The sequence below is a fragment of the Ascaphus truei genome, chromosome 13, assembly GCF_040206685.1.
Source record: "Ascaphus truei isolate aAscTru1 chromosome 13, aAscTru1.hap1, whole genome shotgun sequence".
NCBI lineage: Eukaryota > Metazoa > Chordata > Amphibia > Anura > Ascaphidae > Ascaphus > Ascaphus truei.
The window spans coordinates 435,997-462,398 of NC_134495.1; the positions used below are offsets into that span (position 1 = coordinate 435,997).

Below are 26,402 nucleotides of genomic sequence, written 5' to 3' on the forward strand. Positions count from 1 at the left end.
GAATCCATGCCTTTGACGCCCCCCCCTGCCTTTGACGCCCCCCCCCTACCTTTGACGCCCCCCCCCTACCTTTGACGCCCCCCCTGCCTTTGACGCCCCCCCTGCCTTTGACGCCCCCCCTGCCTTTCACGCCCCCCCTGCCTTTGACGTACCCCCCTGCCTTTCACGCCCCTGCCTTTCACGCCCCCCCCCTGCCTTTCACGCCCCCCCTGCCTTTCACGCCCCCCCCCTGCCTTTCACGCCCCCCCCCCTGCCTTTCACGCCCCCCCTCCCCTGCCTTTCACGCCCCCCCCTCCCTGCTTCCGGGCAACGCCGGGTATTTCAGCTAGTATCTATATAAAAGAAAGTCCAAGTTAAATCTATCACAATCTGGAAAACAAAATGCTAATGATACACAGGAATGATTGATTCTTTTGTTGCTGAAGCGGCCAGAAACTAATGTATTTCTGGCACCTCTAGCATTAAAAGGGAAATGAGATACCTCTGGGGCAGAAGGAACAGCTTGACAGTGAGACCATTCTGATGGAATTCGGGCGACGTCAGCCATCAACTATAATTCATTATGAGCTGGAAAATAAAACAAACAGCACCTGATCATCAAAACCTAATGATTTCAATCGGGTTACCAACCCTATTAATGCAAGATATGGTATGGGTGCCATGGTGATCCATAATAAGCAACCTCAGCATACATAGAATGTCACTGAGCTTCAAGAAACCTGGCAACGCTTCGGTTCATTATTACGATAAAGCTGAATTTGTGAAGAGTTTCAGTATATTCACTGGCAAAATCCCCACAGCTCACTAACACTGAACCAGCACAAGTCACTTTGCTGAGGTTTGTTTCTCTCTCTTTGGTCAGACGAATATGACAATGTTGGAGACAAGTGACGTGATATTCTGTTTGTGCTGATGGTCTGTCCGGAATAGCTCTACATAAGCCCTCTCTTTTCAAAGACGTGCATAAAGACTCTGATAATCCCTTCGCTTCTCAAAGATGATTGGCTAATTTCTGGGCATTATTCGTCCAGTAATGGCCTGGAATTTTAGGCATCTTGCCAAGTTTTCATTTCTAGCCAATCAGCTTTCACGTGTCATGCAGGGAGTGGGAGCAGCTCTCAGACAGTGGATGGGATAGGATTGCAGGCACCAGCAACGTGCTGACTCCTCCCCCTCCCTCTGCAGCAGCCAGGCACGGACTCCTCCCTCTCCCTGCAGCAGCCAGGCACGGACTCCTCCCTCTCCCTGCAGCAGCCAGGTACTGACTCCTCCCTCTCCCTGCAGCAGCCAGGCACTGACTCCTCCCTCTCCCTGCAGCAGCCAGGCACTGACTCCTCCCTCTCCCTGCAGCAGCCAGGCACGGACTCCTCCCTCTCCCTGCAGCAGCCAGGCACGGACTCCTCCCTCTCCCTGCAGCAGCCGGGCACGGACTCCTCCCTCTCCCTGCAGCAGCCAGGCACTGACTCCTCCCTCTCCCTGCAGCAGCCAGGCACTGACTCCTCCCTCTCCCTGCAGCAGCCAGGCACTGACTCCTCCCTCTCCCTGCAGCAGCCAGGCACTGACTCCTCCCTCTCCCTGCAGCAGCCAGTTACTGACTCCTCCTTCTCCCTGCAGCAGCCAGGCACTGACTCCTCCCTCTCCCTGCAGCAGCCAGGCACTGACTCCTCCCTCTCCCTGCAGCAGCCAGGTACCGACTCCTCCCTCTCCCTGCAGCAGCCAGGCACTGACTCCTCCCTCTCCCTGCAGCAGCCAGGTACCGACTCCTACCTCTCCCTGCAACAGCCAGGTACAGACTCCTCCCTCTCCCTGCAGCAGCCAGGTACTGACTCCTCCCTCTCCCTGCAGCAGCCAGGCACTGACTCCTCCCTCTCCCTGCAGCAGCCAGGTACTGACTCCTCCCTCTCCCTGCAGCAGCCAGGTACCGACTCCTCCCTCTCCCTGCAGCAGCCAGGTACTGACTCCTCCCTCTCCCTGCAGCAGCCAGACACTGACTCCTCCCTCTCCCTGCAGCAGCCAGGTACTGACTCCTCCCTCTCCCTGCAGCAGCCAGGTACCGACTCCTCCCTCTCCCTGCAGCAGCCAGGTACTGACTCCTCCCTCTCCCTGCAGCAGCCAGGTACTGACTCCTCCCTCTCCCTGCAGCAGCCAGGTACTGACTCCTCCCTCTCCCTGCAGCAGCCAGGTACCGACTCCTCCCTCTCCCTGCAGCAGCCAGGTACTGACTCCTCCCTCTCCCTGCAGCAGCCAGGTACTGACTCCTCCCTCTCCCTGCAGCAGCCAGGCACTGACTCCTCCCTCCCTCTGCAGTAGCCAGGCACAGACTCCTCCCTCTCCCTGCAGCAGCCAGGCACTGACTCCTCCCTCTCCCTGCAGCAGCCAGGCACTGACTCCTCCCTCTCCCTGCAGCAGCCAGGCACTGACTCCTCCCTCTCCCTGCAGCAGCCAGGCACTGACTCCTCCCTCTCCCTGCAGCAGCCAGGTACTGACTCCTCCCTCTCCCTGCAGCAGCCAGGCACTGACTCCTCCCTCTCCCTGCAGCAGCCAGGCACGGACTCCTCCCTCTCCCTGCAGCAGCCAGGTACCGACTCCTCCCTCTCCCTGCAGCAGCCAGGCACTGACTCCTCCCTCTCCCTGCAGCAGCCAGGCACTGACTCCTCCCTCTCCCTGCAGCAGCCAGTTACTGACTCCTCCTTCTCCCTGCAGCAGCCAGGCACTGACTCCTCCCTCTCCCTGCAGCAGCCAGGCACTGACTCCTCCCTCTCCCTGCAGCAGCCAGGTACCGACTCCTCCCTCTCCCTGCAGCAGCCAGGCACTGACTCCTCCCTCTCCCTGCAGCAGCCAGGTACCGACTCCTACCTCTCCCTGCAACAGCCAGGTACAGACTCCTCCCTCTCCCTGCAGCAGCCAGGTACTGACTCCTCCCTCTCCCTGCAGCAGCCAGGCACTGACTCCTCCCTCTCCCTGCAGCAGCCAGGTACTGACTCCTCCCTCTCCCTGCAGCAGCCAGGTACCGACTCCTCCCTCTCCCTGCAGCAGCCAGGTACTGACTCCTCCCTCTCCCTGCAGCAGCCAGACACTGACTCCTCCCTCTCCCTGCAGCAGCCAGGTACTGACTCCTCCCTCTCCCTGCAGCAGCCAGGTACCGACTCCTCCCTCTCCCTGCAGCAGCCAGGTACTGACTCCTCCCTCTCCCTGCAGCAGCCAGGTACTGACTCCTCCCTCTCCCTGCAGCAGCCAGGTACTGACTCCTCCCTCTCCCTGCAGCAGCCAGGTACCGACTCCTCCCTCTCCCTGCAGCAGCCAGGTACTGACTCCTCCCTCTCCCTGCAGCAGCCAGGTACTGACTCCTCCCTCTCCCTGCAGTAGCCAGGCACTGACTCCTCCCTCTCCCTGCAGCAGCCAGGTACTGACTCCTCCCTCTCCCTACAGCAGCCAGGCACTGACTCCTCCCCCTTCCTGCAGCCAGACACTGACTCCTCCCCCTTCCTGCCGCAGAGCGTCAAAACAGGAGACACTAAAGAGAAAGGAGAGTTACTGTGAGTGATATATTTAAAAGTTTTTTCCAATCAACAAAAGAAAAGAAAATGCCGGAGTTAAAAAAAAGTTCTACATTTTTAAGAAAATGTGGAATATCACGTATATAAAAATGCATATGACTGTACAAAAGTGTCTATATTATTTGTAACATTGTAAGTCCCTTCTACCTGTCTCTCCTACCCAGGGCCACCAACAGGGGGGGGACAGAGGGCACTGGCGTCCCGGGCCCCGTGAGTCAGAGGGGTCCGGCCATGCCCGTTAAAGTAAAAAAAAAAAAAAAGGGCATGCAGGGTATCCGTCCTGCTGCTTGTGGGACCGCCCACTGCCTGTGGGCCCGCTCATCCCTCGCTCCCACCCCTCGGCTCCCAACGTGGGACGTAGGGGATGTGCTATGGGATTCCCATGCGCGCGCACCAACCTAACTTCCCCCACGCGCCACCCTGGGGCCCCACAGCATAGGAGGGCCCCCCGCGCCCGGCCCATGCGTGCCCACCATAGGGTTGCCATGTGTCCGGCGAGGGTTAAGTGCTGGGCAGAGCAAGGAGGACTGGTGTGCTGTCCCTGATTGGAGGAGAGGACAGATAATCAGAGGACAGCAGGGGCGGAGCCCACACCCCGGCGGGCCAGAGACATGTTCTGTGCTGTCTGTGTGCTGCAGGAGATAAGGTAAAGTACAATGTGGGGGGAGGTGAGGGAATATTGTATTGTATTGTATTGTATGTCTTTATTTATATAGCGCCATTAATGTACATAGCGCTTCAAAGCAGTAATACACGTGGTAATCGAATAAATAACAGATAATATAAATAACAGATCATGGGAAAAGGTGCTTTAGACATTAAGGAAGAGGAGTCCCTGCTCCAAGGAGCTTACAGTCTAATTGGTAGGTAGGTAGAACGTACAGAGACAGTAAGAGGGAGTTCTGGTAAGTGCATCTGCAGGGGGCCAAGCTTTATGTGTCATGTGTTCAGAATGTTCACAGTGCTATTCATATGCTTCTTTAAGCAAGTGTGTCTTAAGGTGGGTCTTAAAGGTGGATAGAGAGGGTGCTAGTCGGGTACTGAGGGGAAGGGCATTCCAGAGGTGTGGGGCAGTCAATGAAAAAGGTTTAAGGCGGGAGAGGGCTTTAGATACAAAGGGGGTAGAAAGAAGACATCCTTGAGAAGAACGCAAGAGTCTGGATGGTGCATAACGAGAAATTAGGGCTGAGATGTAAGGAGGGGCAGAAGAGTGAAAGCTTTAAAAGTGAGGAGAAGAATGGAGTGTGAGATGCGGGATTTGATCGGAAGCCAGGAGAGGGATTTCATGAGGGGAGATGCTGAGACAGATCTAGGAAAGAGTAGAGCGATTCTGGCAGCAGCGTTTAGGATAGATTGTAGGGGAGACAGGTGAGAGGCAGGAAGGCCGGACAGCAGGAGGTTACAGTAATCAAGACGGAAGAGAATGAGGGCCTGAGTCAGAGTTTTAGCAGTCGAGTAACAGAGGAAAGGGCGTATCTTTGTTATATTGCGGAGGAAAAAGTGACAGGTTTTAGAAATGTTTTGAATGTGAGGGGCAAATGTGAGAGAGGAGTCGAGTGTGACCCCAAGGCAGCGTGCTTGGGCTACTGGGTGAATGATCGTAGTTCCAACAGTAATGTGGAAGGAGGTAGTAGGGCCAGGTTTGGGAGGAAGTATGAGGAGCTCTGTTTTAGCCATGTTGAGTTTAAGGCGGCGGAGGGCCATCCAGGATGATATAGCAGAGAGACATTCAGAAACTTTGGTTTGTACAGCAGGTGTAAGGTCGGGTGTTGAGAAATATATTTGTGTGTCGTCAGCATAGAGGTGATAATTAGACCCAAAACATGTTATTAGGTCACCTAGAGAGAGTGTATACAGAGAAAAGAGAAGAGGTCCCAGGACAGAGCCCTGGGGTACCCCCACAGAGAGATCAATAGAGGAGGAGGAGGTATTAGCAGAAGAGACACTGAAAGTACGATGGGAGAGGTAGGATGAGATCCAGGATAGAGCTTTGTTCCGAATGCCAAGAGTATGGAGAATGTGAAGGAGAAGAGGGTGGTCCACGGTGTCAAATGCTGCAGAGAGGTCGAGTAATATGAGCAGAGTGTAATGACCTCTGTCTTTGGCAGCATGGAGGTCGTCAGTTATTTTAGTGAGGGCTGTTTCCGTGAAGTGAGCAGTGCGGAAGCCAGGTTGTAGAGGGTCTAGGAGAGAATAGGTGTTGAGAAAATGGAGCAAGCGAGCGAATACAAGACGTTCAAGGAGTTTAGAGGCAAAAGGCAGGAGGGAGACAGGCCGATAGTTAGAAAGACAGGTAGGGTCAAGCTTGGTGTTTTTGAGTAATGGTATGACTGTTGCATGTTTGAAGGAGGATGGAAAGCTTCCAGAGCAGAGGGAGGAGTTAAAAATGTGCGTGAGCGTAGGGATTATAGTAGGAGCAAGAGGTTTTAGGAGATGGGAGGGAATGGGGTCAAGGGGGCAAGTGGTAGAGGGAGAAGAGGCGATCAACAGCGATACATCCTCCTCTGAGACAGTGGAAAAAGAGTCAAGGAAGGCAGGAGGAGAGTTAGGAAGAGGTGTAGGATGGGAGGAAGAAACAGAGGGGACGTTCTGACGTATGGATTCCACCTTTTCCTTAAAATAGTCAGCAAAGTCCTGAGCGGAGATGGAGGAAGGAGAGGCAGCTGAGGGTGGTTTGAGTAGAGTATCAAAGACAGAGAACAGTCGGGCGTGGGTTAGACTTGTGCATGTTGATTAGTGAAGAAAAGTAGGCTTGTTTAGCTTGCGAGAGGGCAGAGTTGAAACAGGATAGCATAAATTTGTAGTGAAGGAAGTCTGCGAGAGTATGAGATTTCCTCCAGAGGCGTTCAGAGGAACGAGTGGAGGAACGCAGCATGCGCATGTGGGAATTTAGCCAGGGTCTAGGGTTAGAAGGGCGAGGACGGCAGAGAGAAAGCGGGGCATGTAGATTAAGAGAGGAGGATAAGGCAGAGTTGTAGTTCCTGACCAGGTTGTCAGGGTCTGTAGCAGAGCTGAGAGAGGAGAGGGAGGAGCGTAAAGTGGACTCAAAGTCAGGTAAGTGAATAGAGCGCAGGTTTCCTCAGAACCGGGGGGTAGATGGAGGTGGAGAAGGGGAGAAGCGAGATAGAGAGAATGAGATGAGGTGATGGTCAGAGAGAGGAGAAGGGGAAATGGAGAAATCAGAGAGAGAGAAGTTTTTAGTGAAAACCAGGTCTAAGTAGTGGCCATCCTTGTGGGTGCTGGCTGCAGTCCACTGTTGAAGGCCAAAAGAAGAGGTTAGAGAAAGAAAGCGGGAAGCCCAAGGGAGAGAGGGGTCATCAATGTGGCAATTGAAGTCCCCAAGGAGAAGAACAGGGGAGTCTGAGGAGAGGAAGAAAGAGAGCCAGGATTCAAAGTGAGAGAGAAAGGCAGAAGGGGGATGAGTAGAGGTAGGTGGGCGATAGATGACCGCCACATGAACAGGGAGAGGAGAGAAGATCTGGACAGTGTGAACCTCAAAGGAGAGAAAGGCAAGAGAGGGGGGAATAGGAAGAGTTCGGTAACGGCAGAGAGAGGAGAGCAGGAGCCCCACACCTCCACCCCTGCCATCAGGGCGCGGAGTGTGGGAGAAGGAAAGGCCACCATAAGAAAGGGCAGCTTCCAGAGCAGAGTCAGATTGAGTGAGCCAGGTCTCAGTTATAGGAAAGAGAAGCAGGGAGTGAGAGAGAAAGAAGTCATGCACAGAGAGGCACTTGTTAGAGAGGGAGCGAGCATTCCAAAGGGCACAGGAGAAAGGGAGAGAGGAGGGAGGGTGGAAGGGGATGGGTATGAGGTTGGAGGGGTTAACACCAGAAGGAGTAGAAGTTGCATGTGGGAGGCGAGGACGAGAGCAAGTAGAAATAAGGCAGGGACCAGGATTGGGAGAGATATCCCCAGAAGCAAGGAGGAGAAGCATGGATAGAAAGAGGATGTGTGAGGATGATTTGTAGGGGTGTGTTTTAGTGCAGGGGATATAGCTGTGTGGTGACAGAGGGCGCAGGTAAGAAAGGAGTTCATGTGAACTGAGAAGTGGGGAAGAAAGGAGAGATGGAGATATATGAATAGAGTTAGAGACATAAGGAGACTGGTGGAAGGAAGTGCATAATTTGAAAATAAGTGAGGTTGCAGCAATATGTATGGGGTGGTGGGGGTATATTTTATATGTATGGGGTCGTGGGGGTATATTTTATATGTATGGGGGTGGTGGGGGTATATTTTATATGTATTGGGGTGGTAGGAGTATATTTAATATATATGGGTGTGGTGGGGGTATATTTAATATGTATTGGGGTGGTAGGAGTATATTTAATATATATGGGGGTGGTGGGGGTATATTTTATATGTATGGGGGTGGTGTGGGTATATTTAATATGTATGGGGGTGGTAGGGTATATTTTATATGTATGGGCAGTGGTCGACAAATCGCCAAAAAATCTACTCGCCACCTAGTATAACACGTGTGCTGCTTGGGCCAATAGGAGCTTGCCACGATGTTAAATCCACTCGCCCAGGGCGTGCAAATGTATAGGTTTGTCGAACACTGTGTATGGGGGTGGTGTGGGTATATTTAATATGTATGGGGGTGGGGGGGTATATTTAATATATATATGGGGGTGGTGGGGGTATATTTAATATATATGGGGGTGGTGGGGATATAGTTAATATATATGGGGGTATATTTAATATATATGGGGGTGGTGGGGGTATATTTAATATATATGGGGGTGGTTGGAGTATATTTATTATATATGGGGGTGGTAGGAGTATATTTATATATATGAGGGTTGTGTGGGTATATTTTATATGAATTGGGGAGGTGGGGGGGATATTTTATATAAATTGGGGACATGGGGGGATATTTTATATGTATTCGGGAGCGTGGTTTTTTATATATGTATTGGGGGCGTCGCAACTTTTACCATTGTGTCCAGTATTTTTGGACAAGCCATCTGGCAACCCTACCCACAAATGCTAAATGTAAGGTCCGGGGGAACACCTCTCCCTAAGGGGGTTCCTCCCGCGACCTCACTTACCCGCGCACCCGCTCTCCCCCTTCGCCGCCGCGGGCGGGATCTTCCTTCCCCTCCCCGTGGCGGCTAGTGAACTTGCGCATGCGCACGCACGGCCGAGGACTCTTACGTCCTTCCTCAGGGGGAGTTCCCGCCCCCAGCTGAGGCCGCGCGCCACTCCCGCGTGGCGCACACGCCTGATGTGCGTGCACCGCTCACAAGCTGCATATCCAGAGCAGCTGTTGTAAGTTTCTCCCTACCAATCCCTATCTTCCCTGGGGCCGCTCCCTCGTTACTCCCCCTCTCCCTATTGGTCCTTCCTCCTACTTATACCTTGCTCAGCCATTCATTCTTTGGCTGAGCATAGCTTTGAATGACCTGTGTTAACCACGGTCGTGCCTGTCTCAGTTCCTGTCTCTTTGTCTCCTTAGTGATCCTTTGCGTACCGAACCAGCCTGGCTTTGGATCCGTTCTGGTCTTCTACCCCTGGTCTGTATCCTGACCTCCTGGACACCCCGACCCCTTTACCTCAGGTTTGCGGATTCCGACTTACCTCCCGGCTCTGGACCTCAGGCTCTCGGTACCACCTATCTTCTGGAATCTCCCTTCTCGTCTGGCGAGTATCTTATTTTATCTTATACTCCCAGACGCCTATTTTCCACTTTCCAGGCGTGTCCCCGTAGCTGTGGGTGCAGTTTGTTACCCATCTCACCTCAGTTTCGGGGTCCCTCCTTGTCCGTAGTGAGCACAGCGTAACATTATGCTCAGCCCCACAGACATGGACCCCGAAGAGGTTGAGCAACCAAGCCCTATGCAGCGACTTCTCCAGCTAGAGGCGCAGCAGCTCTCTAGACTCTCCTCGTTGCAGCCTTCCCCAGGCTCCTCTGCCATGGCAGCTGCGGCGTTTCGCTCCCCGGGCCTTCCCGTGGACTGTGGATCCCCGTCTCCCGCCTCCCAACCGCTATGCAGGGGATCCCCACGAGTGCAGAGGGTTTCTAAATCAGTGCGAGATGCAATTTGAACTATCTCCCTTGCGCTTTCCCACTGCTCGTTTAAAGGTGGCTTTTATTATGTCTCTCTTGACCGGAAAGGCCCTAGCCTGGACATCCCCCATCTGGGAGCGGGATTCTGCCATGACGCATGACTATTCTCGCTTTCTTCGAGAATTCAGGCAAGTATTCGATACGCCTGGTCGTCAAATTACGGCAGATTCTTCTCTCTTCCACATTTCCCAGGGTACGCGTCCTGTCGCCGAGTATGCTTTGGACTTCCGGACCATCGCGGCGGAGACCTCCTGGAATGATGGCTCACTGTCAGCAGCCTTTTGGCAGGGTCTGTCAGATGAGATCAAGGACCAGCTGGCCACTATGGAGAGACCCACCAGATTGGAAGATCTCATTGCGATCTGCATCCGCGTGGACCAGCGGTTACGAGAGAGGAGACTTGAACGCGCTCTTCCTCGTACCAACTCCTCCCGATCTTCCAGCCGTAGTCTCGTCCATCACCCAATGGACCCAACCCATGGTGGACCGAGATGGTGGACTGTGCCATTACTGCGGTCATCCCGGTCATCTGCTGGTAAGCTGCCCTCTGCGACCGGGAGACGCCGGTACCCAAGGTAAGCTGCCCTCTGCGACCGGGAAACGCCAGGACCCAATAAGGTATGAGAGGGTCTCGTTGGGTGTAATCGTTTCTCCTCTTTCTTCTTCTAAAGTACTTCCCACTCGTATAATGCTGCCTATTTCTCTGGCCTGGAATAACTCCCTGATTCCCGCTTCTGCATTTATAGATTCTGGGTCTCAGGGAAACTTTATTGATCAGAGTTTTGCCTATAGGAATGGGATTCCCTTCCGATCTAAGGCTGTTCCAGTTGGTGTGGAGGCCATAGACGGGTGTCCACTCCAACCAGCCTTTATTTCCCTGGAGACTTGTTCCCTATCCCTCTCCACGGAGGACGGTCACCAAGAGAAGATTATCTTGGACGTGATCCACACTCCATCAATAAATGTAATTCTGGGACTCCCCTGGCTGCAACTTCATAACCTACAATTAGATTGGGTTGGTAAGGAGCCCATACGATGGAGCCCCCCGTGCCTTAAGACCTGTTTTTCCCCCAAACGGATGTTAGCCGGAGTGGAACTACCCGTAGAGTATATGACTTCCCTTCCAACGGTCTACTGGGACCTGGCGGACGTTTTTGATAAGGTACGTTCTGAAGTGTTACCTCCCCATAGAGACTTTGACTGTCCTGTTGACCTTCTTCCCGGTGCTACCTTACCCAAGAGCCGTTCTTACCCCTTATCCATACCCGAGTCCAAAGCCATGACCGAGTATATCCAGGATTCTAACCCGCAATTCTTCATCTCCAGCTGGTGCTGGATTTTTTTTTGTTAAGAAGAAGGATGGTTCCTTGCCCCCTGTATTGACTACAGAGATCTTAACAAAATTACGATCAAGAATCGTTACCCCCTGCCACTCATTTCCGATCTCTTCGATCGTCTACAGGGGGCAACGATTTTTTCCAAACTTGATCTCCGCGGAGCCTATAACCTTGTCCGCATCCGTCAGGGCGACGAGTGGAAAACCGCCTTTAACACCCGGGATGGGCATTATGAATACCTGGTCATGCCTCTCGGCCTGTGTAATGCCCCGGCGGTCTTCCAGGAGTTTGTCATCAGGGCCCTTCAGCACGAGGGTCCCGGCGGCTTTTCTGAGCTGGTGGGGCGTCTGACATCTCTGTGCAAGCAGTGGGTTGGAGGGCTGGAAGTTGAAAGCTTTGAGGGGTTATTGGATCTTGTGGTTCATGAACAATTTTTAACCCTGTGCCCACCTGAAGTGAGAAAGTGGGTTAAGGACCGAGATCCTAAGTCAGCCACAGAGGCCGGCAAGCTTGCAGATTCATATGTGGCTAACCGGAATTCAGAGGTTAACAAGGGGGTCCCGGGGTGGAAGAGGGGTGAATCCTGTGAAACCCCACAACGACCGCCTTTTAAGCCTGCTGGGGCTTCATCTGGGGGGGGGGATCCGCCCACCTGGGCAAGGAGATACCCGCCAGTGTTTTACCTGTCAAAAGCAGGGGCACATCAGCCTCGACTGCCCAGACCGGATGAAGCCCGCCGCTGCCTCTGGAGAGGATCACCCCTCGGGAGTACGCCTAGGGGCTTGTGTGGTATCTGGGTCGCGAGAAAACAGAGGTGCCCACATGCAATCCGTCCTGGTGGGTCAGAAACTCACCCAAGGACTGAGAGACTCTGGCGCAACCCTTACCCTGGTGCGGCCAGGACTGGTGCGGCCTGAGGAAATCATTCCTGGGAGGGTTCTGCATATGGGGGTGGCGGGAGGAGGCCGCCACGTTTTGCCGGTGGCAAAAGTATACTTGGATTGGGGTACTGGGCAGGGAGTGCGGGAGGTGGGAGTAATGAATGATATTCCTGCTAATGTGTTGCTAGGTAATGATCTTGGAAAGATGGTTACCTACTATGAGACCGCTGTGACCCAACCCGCTCAGGGACCCGCCGAACAATTCCAGGTACTAACGGCCGCTGGGTACTGGGGAAGGGTGACTGACAGGGGTTGCACCGGAGTGGGCGGGGGTGTGGGAGCCTCTCCATACCATCTCTCCCCATAAGCCCGACCGTCCACCAGGGAAAGAGAGAGAGGGGCTGGGAGAGACGTATATTGCCAGACCGCGAGGCACAGGGACAGTCCGCCGAGGGAAGAGAAAGCGAGGCTGGGAGAGATATATACAGCAAGACCGCGAGGCACAGGGACAGTCCGCAGAGGGAAGAGAGAGTGAGGTGGGGGCAGATATATCCAGCAGGGGAAAGCAAGACAGTGAGGCACAGGGACAGGCCACAGAGGGAAGAGAAAGCGAGGCTGGGGGAGATATATCCAGCAAGAAAGAGCAAAACAGAAAACAGCGAGGCACAGGGACAGGCCACAGAGGGAAGAGAAAGCGAGGCTGGGGGAGATATATCCAGGAAGAAAGAGCAAAACAGCAAGGCAGAGGAAAGGGTAAAGGTTTTATTTGTTTGAGCGCGGGACTAGCGTGTAAGCCAGTCCCTTCGCTCAGCTTAAGGAGGGAGATGTCATGATAATGTCATGAGATATTGGGTATTTTTAATCCCTTTGGTGTTTGAGGGGTTAATGAGCTACACTTGTGTACAAAATACCAAATGCTGGGTTTGAAACTGGGCAGGACTGTTTCTGTCTGCTCTGAATTTCAAAGTATTCTGTAGAAAGGGGTGGGCTTATGACGGTGCCTTAAGAAAATATTGTATCTAAGTCTGGAGGAGATTGTTACTGGGCAGATCTGACTAGGGGCATGCTGGGATAGCATAGCAGACCTCATCTTCTGAACCAGTGCCTCTCTGGGGAAAATCCATTGCATGTGGTAAGGTACTGTATAGGATTTTCCCTTGAGGGGGTGAAGAGTGGGTGCGCTTGCGAGCGTCGGTATTAACCCTTGTCCCGTATACAGGTCACGTGCTAGCAGGGGGTCGTACGTGACAATCACAATAAGAAAACAGTTAAGTAAAAGTTGCGCGCTAAAAGATATTTTTTCGTGGCAGGTGCGCTAGGGGTTCGGGGGGGGGGGGGGTGCCTGCTCCTTTCATTTGTCCCGGGTCCCATGATTTCTATTGGCGGCCCTGCTCCTACCTGTCACGTCAGTCTTAAGCAGTCTGGGCAGTGACAGGTTAATCTGTGAGCTTTTAACCTCCCTTCCTGCTCCCATTTGAGTGATAGAAGGTGGTGGTGACTCATGGCCTGGTAACAGCCTATCTGGTATAGGTACAGACCTTGATCTCTACTACACCACAGATCCACTCAGCTCTCCTGGACCAACAGGTATGCCTCAGCACCCCACAGCGACAGTAACTAGCCGTGTATCACCCACAGAGGGGGGGGGGGGGGGGTACATGTGCTACATATTTATGAAAAAAACATACATTTAGCTCAAAATAGTAATAATCAGAACAGAGCATTACTGGCCTCGGGTTCACCTCGAACCTTCAACTCTTCCAGCCAGGGCATGATTGCCCAGTAATGCCCTGTCCTTTAGTGATTATTACTTAAGTAGACATCTAAAAGCCTTACCCAAGACTTTTAATGAGATTACTGCTTTTATGAATTACAATCAATGTGTTTGGAAGTGTAGCGAGGTACCCCCTGGCTACTATTCTACCCAATGGGCTGGCAGTAAACCCTGGTATTCACAGGTTTGCCAGTAGTTGGTATGGGGTTTTCCCCTTCACCTTTGGTACTGCACTTGAGTGACAGCAGAGGGTGACACATCCTGTTGTAGCTGGGACAACAGGGTGTCCGCCTTCTGGCTGTACTTAAGGGAAGGACCGCCCTAAATTTGGAGGTTGTTCCTTCCCTCTGAGGAAGGCAGGTCACACGTTTGGGAGCCTGAGATTGAGGCCTTCCCATGTGCTCTTCCCTGCGAGGAGGAGTGAGTGTGAACCCATACCTCTGCCTCTGCTAGGGAGGTGGGGAAGAGTTAAGACGGCTGCGGTTGCCCTTGCCCTGTAGTGAGGATCCAGGGACCATCTCCAGTGAGAGCTGCGAGTAAAGTGTGAAGTGATAAACCGTTCCTGTTTGCAATATACCTCTGGCCTGGTGTGTGATCTAACTTGGGGGGAGAGGTACAAGTTCTACCGTGGGAGATCATCTCCATATCCCTGGAGCCTACGGCAGATGGAGGCGCTGCCCTGCTAAGTATTATCTGGGGTATGGACCCCAGAAGCCTGTTCCTGTGTCCCAAAGTCATAGTGGACAACTCAGCCCTCTTGTTAACAGCAGGTATGCACCACACACCCTGTAATGGCCCCTATCTGTGATTGGAGGGGGGGGGGTGAGGGAGGAAACACCGTTACATTTGGCGGCACTGCTGAGATCAATAACAAGACAGGCTTACAGCGAAACAAAGCTGGAAGTAACGAGATACGTTTCCAGAGCAAGTGCTAAATGAAAGAGGGAAGCTAAGGTCAGTCAGGAGGAACAGAAACCTCGCAAAGACGACGTAGACAGCCCTAATGGGTGAATGGTCTGGAGACACAAAGGCTATTGCTGTTCTAAGTCGCCATGAGCCGGGTAGTCGAGATGCCTAGAAGGGGGGTGTACCTGGAAGTCCCAGAAGTCACCGAGGTAAGGGTCTGCGATACCGGCAGCCAAAAGGGGCGGCGTAAGAGTACCACAAGGGCCAGAAACCCAGAGTACTACTAGCCAGTAGCCAGACTAAAGAAGCACAGAGTGCTTGTAATAGACTGAGATTGCGTACAGCGTATTGAGATGGAGCTTTGCTAGCCTGGCGTACAACCTAATCTTGGTAGACTGCTAATCTATGTGCTGTGAAGAACCACAAGGAATGGATTTCGGCCAGAATCGTGGTCATGGCGTGGTCTGTGAAAGAACTCAAACTGGAGGTTTCCTTGCTCGGGAATCTGTCACATGAGTTGCATGATCTAAAATTGTGTCTCCCTCCAAAGCTGGAGAGCGCACGTGTTGTGTGCAAAAGTACTGTACGTCTAGCTGCAAAATTCTGCAACCCCACCAAAGCGATGTGACTGGCTCAGCCAATAGCCAGAGTCACGCCCTGTTTACGTCACCGAGTGCCCTTCCTCTAATTGCTACCAGATATATTAGTATAACTTCTTTGGGTAGATTGCAGCAATACTATACTTGCAGTTTCTATTCCCTGTAGAAGTAATACATTTGCACTATTTCAAAAGTGCAGCATTGATGTTTGGTATCAAAGTAATATAATAGCTACATTCAAACAAGTAGCCATATATATCTCTAGCCACAAAAGAATTGGATAATCAGGACAGTTTGGCTCTCTCACAGTGTAGCTTAGGAGCAAATTCTCTGGGTGTGACCTTGGATACTTATCAAATACTTATGAAAGTATCTTGAGTCCATAGTTGGCTGCCTAATACAACAGATCTAATAATTAGCTGTATTAGAGAAAGATGTTTCATAATTAACCAGATTTCACGGCAATTTCCAGTAAACTTGCAGTTGTATGGTTGACTTTACATAGCAATAAGTATTGATACTCTAAACCTAAAAGTTCAATAATGCAGCTATAGGAGTGCCATTATTTTTAATAGTCTGTTTAATATCACATGGGGATTTATTCAAAATGAGGCACGTGAGAATTATGGTGCCAACAGTTTATCCTTAGTCTTGACTTACAAATTTGGACACTGTATCCAGCATTATGAGGACAAATTCTCGCTGAGTATCAGTGCAATTGATGAAAATTACGCAATTTGCTTGAATTTCACCCTCATTTTGCCTTGATACACCACCACCTCATTTTCTCACTGAGTAGGAAGCAGTTGTTGTTTGGAGACTTCCTCCAGTCCCTGAAATGGGTCACAATCAAGGAATAAGTATTTTACATACTGTCGCCCTTAGATAACCATTGCTTGTAATAGGCAATGACTTTGGAATCAGAGGTACTTTCTGTCTCTTACAGTTGTAACTCTGTAAATGTGTATTAACAGAAAACCTTCAACTCATTTGAAAGCTACAGAACTCTTCATCTTCGTCTCCCAGTGATTGGATTAATGATTTAAGATTCTGCAAAGCATAAGGAGACAAGCTGATTACTGTGGCGGCAACAAATCTGGTCTAATAGGTTTCATGGGTCCCTAAAGGGCATATGAAGCTAGGACTGAAAATAGGAAAAGCTATTGCATACTGTAAGTAGTCATATCTCCAACAGTCCCAAGGTCACAATTCCCAGTATTCAAGGAGCCTTAGCAACTTAGGAACACATCTTAGAAAATTCTTCCTGCACAGAAAGTATAGACAGCGCTGGACATGGAATTTTGCAGGCACATGAAGTTTCTGTCCCACAGAGCTTACAATCGTATTTTCGTGGCTGAGGCACAGGGAGATAAAGTAACATTCCCAAGGTCACAAGGATACCGCACACTGAATTTCCCCTGCTTTCAACACCGTAACATTACCACTGAGCTTCCCAAATATATCAACCTACGCTCCACGCAAGGAGATATCTGTGAGCACAGCTGAGATACCTGGGTAATATGCAAATGTAAAGATCATTTGGCATCTTTCTCAGGTATTTGAGGTGTGCGCGCAGGTATTTCCAATGCATTCATCTATTTGGCGGTATATTAAGTCAATGGGCCCCTCTTAAACTGGTTTCTCTCTTTCAAGCCCTATTTTATTGTCTGGATGGGAGTAATAGCAGAGCTAGTTATCGCTTAAATAACGTAGTGTAATTTTCCAGGCATTACCGTTAATGCAGCCATCATGAGTTTGTCTGCATGTCATGTAGAATAACCGGCGTTTCAAATTACGATGTGATTTTTACAGGAGTAAATCATAGTTAATGTCACGTTATTTGCTTTAGTGAATACGGTGTTATGCTTAACAGGTGTTAACCTCATGTTAAATAGGTTGACAAAGCTTAGTGAAGCTAACCCCTAATGTCTCCATTTTAGCCAAATCCTTTGCAGTGTTTCTAAAATATTTACCTAAACTTATTTGTGATAAGACTATGTATACACTTTTTGAATACAGGCATTTTGTTGATCAAGACTCTTCCCCTTTAATGTTCTTTTTGGCTAATGATGACAGCATAGTTAAAACATTAATTACAAGATGAAATTATGATTAAAAAGGACCAGAAGTAAACAGAAACACTCAATTTTGGTACAAGAAGCAAATAAAAATGTAAATTTTAGCGAGAATTAACTATGATTAACTTGACATAGCCAACCCCATGTAGTGGTTACGTCGTGGTCTTTCTGCTCGTTTTCTAGGGGAGATAGCGTTTCGCGCTGAAAGCGATATGGACGGAAGAGGACTGCACGTGATCTCAATATGCCGGAGGGTGGCCACGTGATCCTGGAGGGGCAGCCACGAGATCCCGAATTGCCGGAGGGGCGAACACGAGATCCCGAAATGCCGGAGGGGTGGCAACATGATCCAGAAGTGCCAGAGGGGTGGCAATATGATCCAGAAGTGCCGGAGGGGTGGCAATATGATCCAGAAGTGCCGGAGGGCAGTGGCCCTCTGGTGTTGCGGCCCCTCTATCACTTAAAGTGTTAGTTCCTTCTACCTCACTCTATTATATTGATAAAGTGTTTAAAGAACCTTTTTTTGCCTGCTATGCGGAACTTTCCCTTTAAAGAAGCTGGGTCTTTTATACTTTATTAGATAAGACATTATTTTTAGATGAGACCTTTCATTGTGGTTTTTCTTACACTTGAAGGTAATGTTAGATTTGGTTTGCTGGAATTTTCTTTGCTAATTCATCACAATGAAGGTTAAAAGTGTTACGCCAAAGACATGAAATATTCGATCAGCGGAGGAAATAAAGGATTAGTGAACTTTCTAACAAGCAAAATGTCAACTTGGGTTACTGTGAAAGGGCTTTCCTTAATCAAACTTAATCTATCCTCGGAATAGATCTGTAATAAGAATAAAATAACTATCCCGAAGAACATTCACTTCTTAGGAAAAGGGCATTCGGAGAGCACAAAAGGATACGTTTCATACAGCATGAAGAGGGAACAAATAAAAGATGAGGAGAGCTTGTTTCTGTTAAATCTAGCAAAGTACTTCTTATTGTATGTATTTACAGTATGTTTGTATATTTGCTTTTGGATACTACTTCTCAAATTGAAGCATTACAGAAGGATATGGACGCTATAGATAAAAGTGCTTTTGATCAAATGGAGGTAGATCTTAATAAATATGAGGCAGAAATCTCATTAGTGAAAAAGAATAAATTCACACGTGACTGTTCCGATTATAAACTTGACAAAGTTTATAAATGGCGACATCAGAATCAAAATAACAGGGGCCATAAGAAATGACATGGTGGTTCTGTGATATCATCGTCAGGAGATACCACAACTGATAGTGACTCATCTGATTGTGACACTATGCCTAAGAAGGGTTCCAAACATGACAGGGCTTTTTTATCCAAGGGAACGGCACATAGTCCATTGGGAGGAGGTCAAGACTGGGAAGAAAAAAGGCTAAGGGACAGAAACCAGTATGGTTACAAGGGTCAAAAATACCAATAAAAGAAGCGGAAATGAACCATTTAACTATTGTGAATCTGTCGGATACCGCACTGACACCAGTACAGATTCAGGTACTTCAGCGTGGTTTAACCTTTGCACCAATACATAAATGTGACAACTCTTTTGTAGGAAACTCTTGTTACACAAGTATTATTCAAAAACCTACAGGGGAAATGGAGAACTCCGAGACATCAATCTCCTGTTCAAATTCCCCGTCACAAACTCCCTCACAACAAGAAGAGGCAAATATTATTCCTAATGAGCTAAGATCTGTTGCTCATATTAAACCATGATCTGTTTTTTGCCCACCTATCCAAGTGTGCTCCCAAATTGAAGTGTTCTCAAATATGGCGACAGATGCAATCTTCAAGCTTCCTGACTCAGTAGGACAGAGTAATATTTCTAAAATGGAATGGATGGCGATTAAAGAACTTAAATCAATGACCTCAATTGAAATCAAGCCCTCCGATAAGGGGGGCAACATTGTGTTATGGCCGACAGTGGCATACGAGAAAGAAGCATTTAAACAGCTTCGCAATGCCCAATACTATAGGGAATTGTCAGGAGATCCGACATCTAAGTTTCAAAATGAACTTGACATCATGGTTCAGGAAGCTTACACTCTGGGGGCTATAACTAAAAAGAATCAAGAGGGTCTTATTACTAAGTTTCCTGTAGTCCCCAAATTATATCTTTTGCCAAAGATACACAAACATCTCTCCCACCCCCCAGGAAACCCCCTTGTATCGGACATAGGGGTGTTGAGCGAGCCCATTTGCTGTTTTCTCGATTATTTTCTTAATTTGTCAGTTTAAACTTTACCATCATATCTCAGAGACAGCATGGATATTCTATCTAGGATGGACAACATCACTGTTGACAAGCAAACAATGCTTGTCACATGTGACGTTGAAACACTTTACACGTCTATCCGCCATGAAGATGGTATTTTTGCAACCAAATTCTACTTATCCATGCTGAATCTCACTCCCATTCTGAAAGACACACTTATTTGCTTTTTGGATTTTGTATTAAGACACAATTATTTTGTTTTCAAGAATACTTTTTATTTACAGATCAGGGGAATGGCAATGTGCGCTACCTGCGCACCATCCTATGCAAATCTGTTCCTGGGGTGGTGGGAGCATGAGGAGGTGTTCTCTGAGGCAAATAGAGAGCTGACTGTACATGTGCTGTTGTGGTTGAGATACAGCGATGATATTTTCATACTCTGGCAGGGCACCGCCCATCTACTTGGCCAGTTCATCGATGTTCTCAACCACAACAGCATTAACATTAAACTTACCTTTCAATCAAGTGATACTAATGCTACATTTTTGGACCGTAGTATCTCTATCAGGCAGGATGGTCATATTATCACGGATATATACCGCAAAGAAACATCTACTAATACCATTTTACATGCCAGCAGTTTCCATCTTCCCCATCAGATTAGGGGTATACCCATTGGGGAGTTTGTGCGATTACGCCGTAATTGTTCCACAATGGATATTTTTGATGCACAGAAGGATGTCATGTCTTCCAGATTTAGATCACGTAGATATAGTAACAATCTTATCCAACGTGGATGGAAACATAGCCAAAGCTTGGAGAGACCGTCTCTCCTTCAACCCAAACCAAAAAAGATGCCTGATAAAACTATTCGTTTTAATCAGCACTTACAATTCTAAATGGGATACATTGAGGGGAATCCTTAAACAGCATTGGGATATATTGTTGGCAGATAAAGATCTTAGGTCAGTCCTAGGTCCAACAGTTACTCTCACTAGTAGGAGAGCACCTAATTTGAGAGACAAATTAGTTCGGTGTCATTACACTCCTCAAATAGCTACTAATTTCCTCAAGTATATGAAACCAACTGCTACTTTCAGGAATACTGCAGGCACGAGAGACTACAGGAAGAACTGGACTCTGCACTACAACAAATCTGCAACTGTGGGAACTTGACTTTCTAAATGCTATGATAATTTGTACTCTTCCTATCCCCCAATACCTGTGAAGTCTCTCCTCCTGCATCTCCCTATGCCCCCCCTATTGCTTTTTCTGGTTACTGTTTCCTCACATCCTTTGTAAACGTTTCTGTTCTCTCACACTTCCCCACTCCCCTCCTAGCCACATTTCATCTCTCCTCCCTTCCACCTATTATATGTCTTTATTTATATGCATGTGCCAATACAATTATTTATACATCTCTTTCCAAACAACTTCTTTACCCCTCAATAAAAAGCACCCCCACAAATACTCTATTCACACCTTCTATCTAATCCTTTGTGCTGCTGGGGATCTCTCCTAATCCAGGACCCAGCCATATCCACACCTGCTCTCACCCACATCTCCCTGTTTCTTCCCTTACTAACCTACTTCCCTTACTTACCTATCTGATTTAATCTTATTATATATTAGTGAAAGCACTGTATGCCTGTCTGCATCTTCCTGTGTCCCTACGGACAATCTGATTGCACCTTTGGCCTGTCACTCCGCCTCAGGCCATGCCCGCCCCCCTCTCATTGGTCTGCGGTCCGCCCCCGCACAACTCTCATTGGTCTGCGGCCAACACCACTGCCACACTGTCCCACCCCTCACTGACCTACACCACTGACACACTCTCCCACCACTCACTCACTGAGCTTTGGTGAACGCTTGCCAGCACCTAACCCACACTGATCTGAGAGATTTGCACCTAACCCTGAGATTTCCACCTAACCCTCACTGCTCTCAACCCAGAAAACCCTGACCGCCTGCTACCACGACAGAACTGCACAATCAGGTACCAGTCTTATTGCTTTCAGCACTGCAACATTCCACACCCTCACACAACACCACACACACCGCACGCTCACACCGCTCACACCACCTCTTACGGCCTACACAGCCAACACACCTCCCCTTCACCTCACCTCTCCAACGGACACCGCACCCCCCCCCCCCCGAGGCAGCAGCGCTGTCTGATCCCCCCCCCCCACACACCCACCCCCCCCCCCCACACACCCACAGCCCTCCCCCACCCCCCCACCCCCCCCCACCCCACACCACCACCCCCCCCACACCACCACACCCCTCCCCCACACCACCACACCCCCCCCCCACACCACCACCACCCCCCCACCCACACCACCACCACACCCCCCCCACACCACCACCACACCCCCCCACACCCCCAGGCAACAGCGCTGTGTGATACTCACATCACCAACGGACACCGCACGTGGCCATAGCTGAGGTCTGTGAGGTGCAGGGAGCAGTGGCGGCGGCCAGTGCCAGGGAGGCAGCCACCGTGATCGGGGACAGCGCAACTCCGCGCCAGTGACACCCCCCCTACCTCTACTTCCGGCCGCCGCCATCTTAGGCACTTGGCGCCGCGAGGGAGGAAGGGGGTCCTTCAGCCCGCCGCCATCTTGGCCACTCGGCGCCGCGAGGCAGCCTGCCTGGCCACTGGCTCTTCCCCCGCCGGGGAGGGGGGTGACTTGGAGTGCCGGGGAGGGGGGGCATGTGGGGAGGGGAGGGCATGTGGGGAGGGGAGGGCATGTGGGGAGGGGGGGGCATGTGGGGAGGGGGGTATTAACCCCCTCCTGAGGCCGCGAGGGAGGAAGGGGGTCCTTCAGCCCGCCGCCATCTTGGCCACTCGGCGCCGCCAGGCAGCCTGCCTGGCCACTGGCTCTTCCCCCGCCGGGGAGGGGGGTGACTTGGAGCGCCGGGGAGGGGGGGCATGTGAGGAGGGGGGGGCATGTGGGGAGGGGGTATTAACCCCCCCTCCCAAGGCAACAGCACTGTGTGATCCCAACATTAACCCCCCCACTACCCCCCCACCAGGCAACAGCGCTGTGTGATCCCAACATTAACCACCCCCACCCCCCCCCCCCCCCACCAGGCAACAGCGCTGTGTCATCCCAACATTAACCCCCCCCCCCCCGAGGTAACAGCGCTGTGTGATCCCAACATTAACCCCCCCCACCAGGCAACAGCGCTGTGTCATCCCAACATTAACCCCCCCCCCCGAGGTAACAGCGCTGTGTGATCCCAACATTAACCCCCCCCACCAGGCAACAGCGCTGTGTCATCCCAACATTAACCCCCCCCCCCCGAGGTAACAGCGCTGTGTGATCCCAACATTAACCCCCCCCCACCACCCCCCCCCAGCCAACAGCGCTGTCTGATCCTCACCTCTCCAACGCCCACCGCACGGAGCTCCTCCTGTGGACGCAACACACACACCCAGCATTAAAAAAAAACCCACCCCTCACCACATCACCCCACCCCCCCCCTTCCCCACATCACCCCACCCTCACCACACCACCCCCCCCCCCCCAAAGCCCACATCACCCCCCCCCCCAAAACCACACTCAATACAATCAAAATTTCAACGTACGTCTACACCAACACACCCCCTCCGCTGGAAACACACCTCCCACCAATACTCACCTCTTCTTTAAATAAAATATATTTGGAACACAATGAAAATTGAGCCGTCTGTGTCATTTATTGCACTAACACTCATCTCACCCACACACACACAACACCCACACAACACTCACCAACACAACACTACCTCATCCACACACACAACCAACCTTCACCGTGGTCACACACACACTACACTTAATATAATGCTAAATACCACGTGCATGCCAACACTCCCCTTCTAACACAACCAGCACGCACACACACTCAGAAACACACACTCACCCACACGCCCTCTGCCACACCACACGCCCTCAGACATGTCACACGCACCGCCTCAAACACGCGCCATACACACACCCTCAGCCACGCCACACGCCATCATCCACAACCCACACACACTTCCTCTGACACGCCACACAGTATCAGCCACGCCACACTGCGTCACACACACACAACACTCCTGTGCTGATACGCCACACAAAACAACTGTTCAACAATCCCCTACCCCCACAACACACTCACCACTGGAAACACACCTCACCTTCACCCTGCTGAAACACACACTACACTGAAGATAATCTAAATTACCACATGTATGCCCACCCTACCCTTGCACCTCAAACACCACACCACCACTAGCCTACAACTAAAAACAAAGCCACAAACACGCACACCAACACACCCCCTCCGCTCCCAACACACCTCACACAGCCACTCGCCTTTGACTTTCAATAGTATTAAATATTTACACACTAATACTTCTACACTATCTGTCATTTGGTGCACAAACACTCATCACTGCCACACACATCACTCACCCACCCACACACACCCAACACTACACAAACCACACACAACCACTACTACACCAACCACACTACCAATACTGTAACATACACACACACACACACACACACACCTCACTGCACCATACACGCAACACACACACACATACACACACACCCAACACTTACACATACCACTCTATCACACAACCCCCCCACAACTCAAACACCCAACACTCAACCACACTCACAACTCCCAGTCACCCAGACACACAACACTCACCCAACGCACACTCACTCACCAAAACATACCACACTAACTCACACAAACACCCCACCCACACACTCACACACACACACCCCACACTCACCCAGCCACCCCACACTCACACAACCACCACAGACAACTACAAATCACACACACCACTAACATACAACACATACACACACTATTGAGCCACACACAATCAACCTTCACACAACACTACCAAACAACCACCAAGACACACAACATTTAAACACACACACACACACATCACACAACAACCACAAAACAACCATCAATACTGTCACACTTAAACCATTTAAAACCCTTTCACAGACCACCGCCGGATGCCTTCAACACCTCCATACCTGAACGCTGGAGACAACCCACAGAACCCAGGAATTCCATCCAACTCTCCGTTGACACTACAACATCAGGAAGTATACTAAACACACACGCACTGCTACACTTCACTAACATCACACACCACACATAAATCAACACACATGCACACATACTACTTTCCACAACACACCACAACTTACACACACCACAGCTCTACACCACCTACAATCCCACACATCAAAACATCAACACAAACAACACCTCTTGCCAACCCAAAACATGCCATCAAAAAAACACCTTCGCAAAACAAAACATACATACCCTGACAATGAAGGTCACACGCACACACACACAGCAACAATATGTACTACAACACACAATCCACACACACGTCACACACATTGAAATTCACAAACAAAATGAAACAAAACACATCACAATGCAAGACACAATAGCTGAACAACAAATACTCACAAACACAACATCAACAGCAACAGATAGCACACAGCAACATCACACACTACTTCAATATTATACACACACCAGCTACATCCAAACGACAAACAACCACCCACCATCCTAACACAGCAAATCATCAACACACAAACACACACACAACATCACCTGCTCTTGAAACACTACAGCGCCAAACACGCCTTGCACAACAAAGAGACAGAGCCAGATTCAGAAGAGCAACACAACGACAACAACAAAAACACAGAGAAACACCCAGTACATCAAAAGCCGCTCACAGTCCAGACCAACAACGTACTACAAGATCACGCGCTACAGAGACTACAGAACACCATGAGGCACACCTTGCAAAACACCAACAACGTACTACAAAATCACGCGCTACTGAGACTACAGAACAGCATGCAGCGCGCCTTGCTACAGACCAACAACGGGCTAGAAGATCACGCGCTGCAGAGACTACAGCACAACATGACGCACGCCTTGCAAAAGACCAACAACGTCGTACAACATCACGAGCCACAGAGACACCAGAACAACAAAAAATACGCCTCGCTAAAATGCGACTACGAACTACAACATCAAGAGCCGCCGAGACTCCACAACAACATGAAACACGCCTTGCTAAAGACAGAACAATACGGCGCACATCAAGAGCAAAACAAAACACAACAACAGAGACAGTACAAGAACAACAACAACACACACATACTACATTAACCCATTCAACACATTACACTTTGCTACGCGCTGCTTTCCTATATAATCCACACATACTATACCACCAACATCCCAAGGTCAACATTGGACACATGGACACTATATGCCTCCTACCTGTAATGCACGCTCTCACTCCCTCCTGCCTGTAATGCACGCTCTCACTCCCTCCTACCTGTAATGCACGCTCACACTCCCTCCTGCCTGTAATGCACGCTCTCACACCCTACCTGTAATGCACGCTCTCACTCCCTCCTACCTGTAATGCACGCTCTCACACCCTACCTGTAATGCATGCTCTCACTCCCTCCTACCTGTAATGCGTGTTCTCACACCATCCTACCTGTAATGCACGCTCACACTCCCTCCTACCTGTAATGCACGCTCCCTCCTGCCTGTAATGCACGCTCACACTCCCTCCTACCTGTAATGCACGCTCTAATTCCCTCCTACCTGTAATGCACGCTCTCATTCCCTCCTACCTGTAATGCACGCTCTCATTCCCTCCTACCTTTAATGCACGCTCACTCCCTCCTACCTGTAATGCACGCTCTCACACCCTCCTACCTGTAATGCACGCTCTCACCCCCTCCTACCTGTAATGCACGCTCTCACTCCCTCCTACCTGTAATGCACGCTCTCACTCCCTCCTACCTGTAATGCACGCTCTCACTCCCTCCTACCTGTAATGCACGCTCTCACTCCCTCCTACCTGTAATGCACACTCTCACTCCCTC

The 26,402-nt window shown here is 50.3% G+C and overlaps 1 protein-coding gene across 7 annotated transcripts in view; it reads right to left on the reverse strand.

Moving 5' to 3' along the window:
- The window catches only part of OSBP2 (oxysterol binding protein 2), a 208,503-nt gene that overhangs the window by 113,839 nt on the left and 68,262 nt on the right, over positions 1–26,402 (reverse strand). The window contains exon 1 of one of the 7 annotated variants that reach the window (XM_075568036.1): positions 482–567. The exons of the other annotated variants lie outside the window; for them this stretch is intronic. Within the exon in view, the coding sequence (XP_075424151.1) occupies positions 482–518 (37 nt within the window). The 5' untranslated portion in view covers positions 519–567. Of the gene's footprint in view, positions 1–481; positions 568–26,402 lie in introns of those variants that run through there. 7 annotated transcript variants of the gene reach the window in all.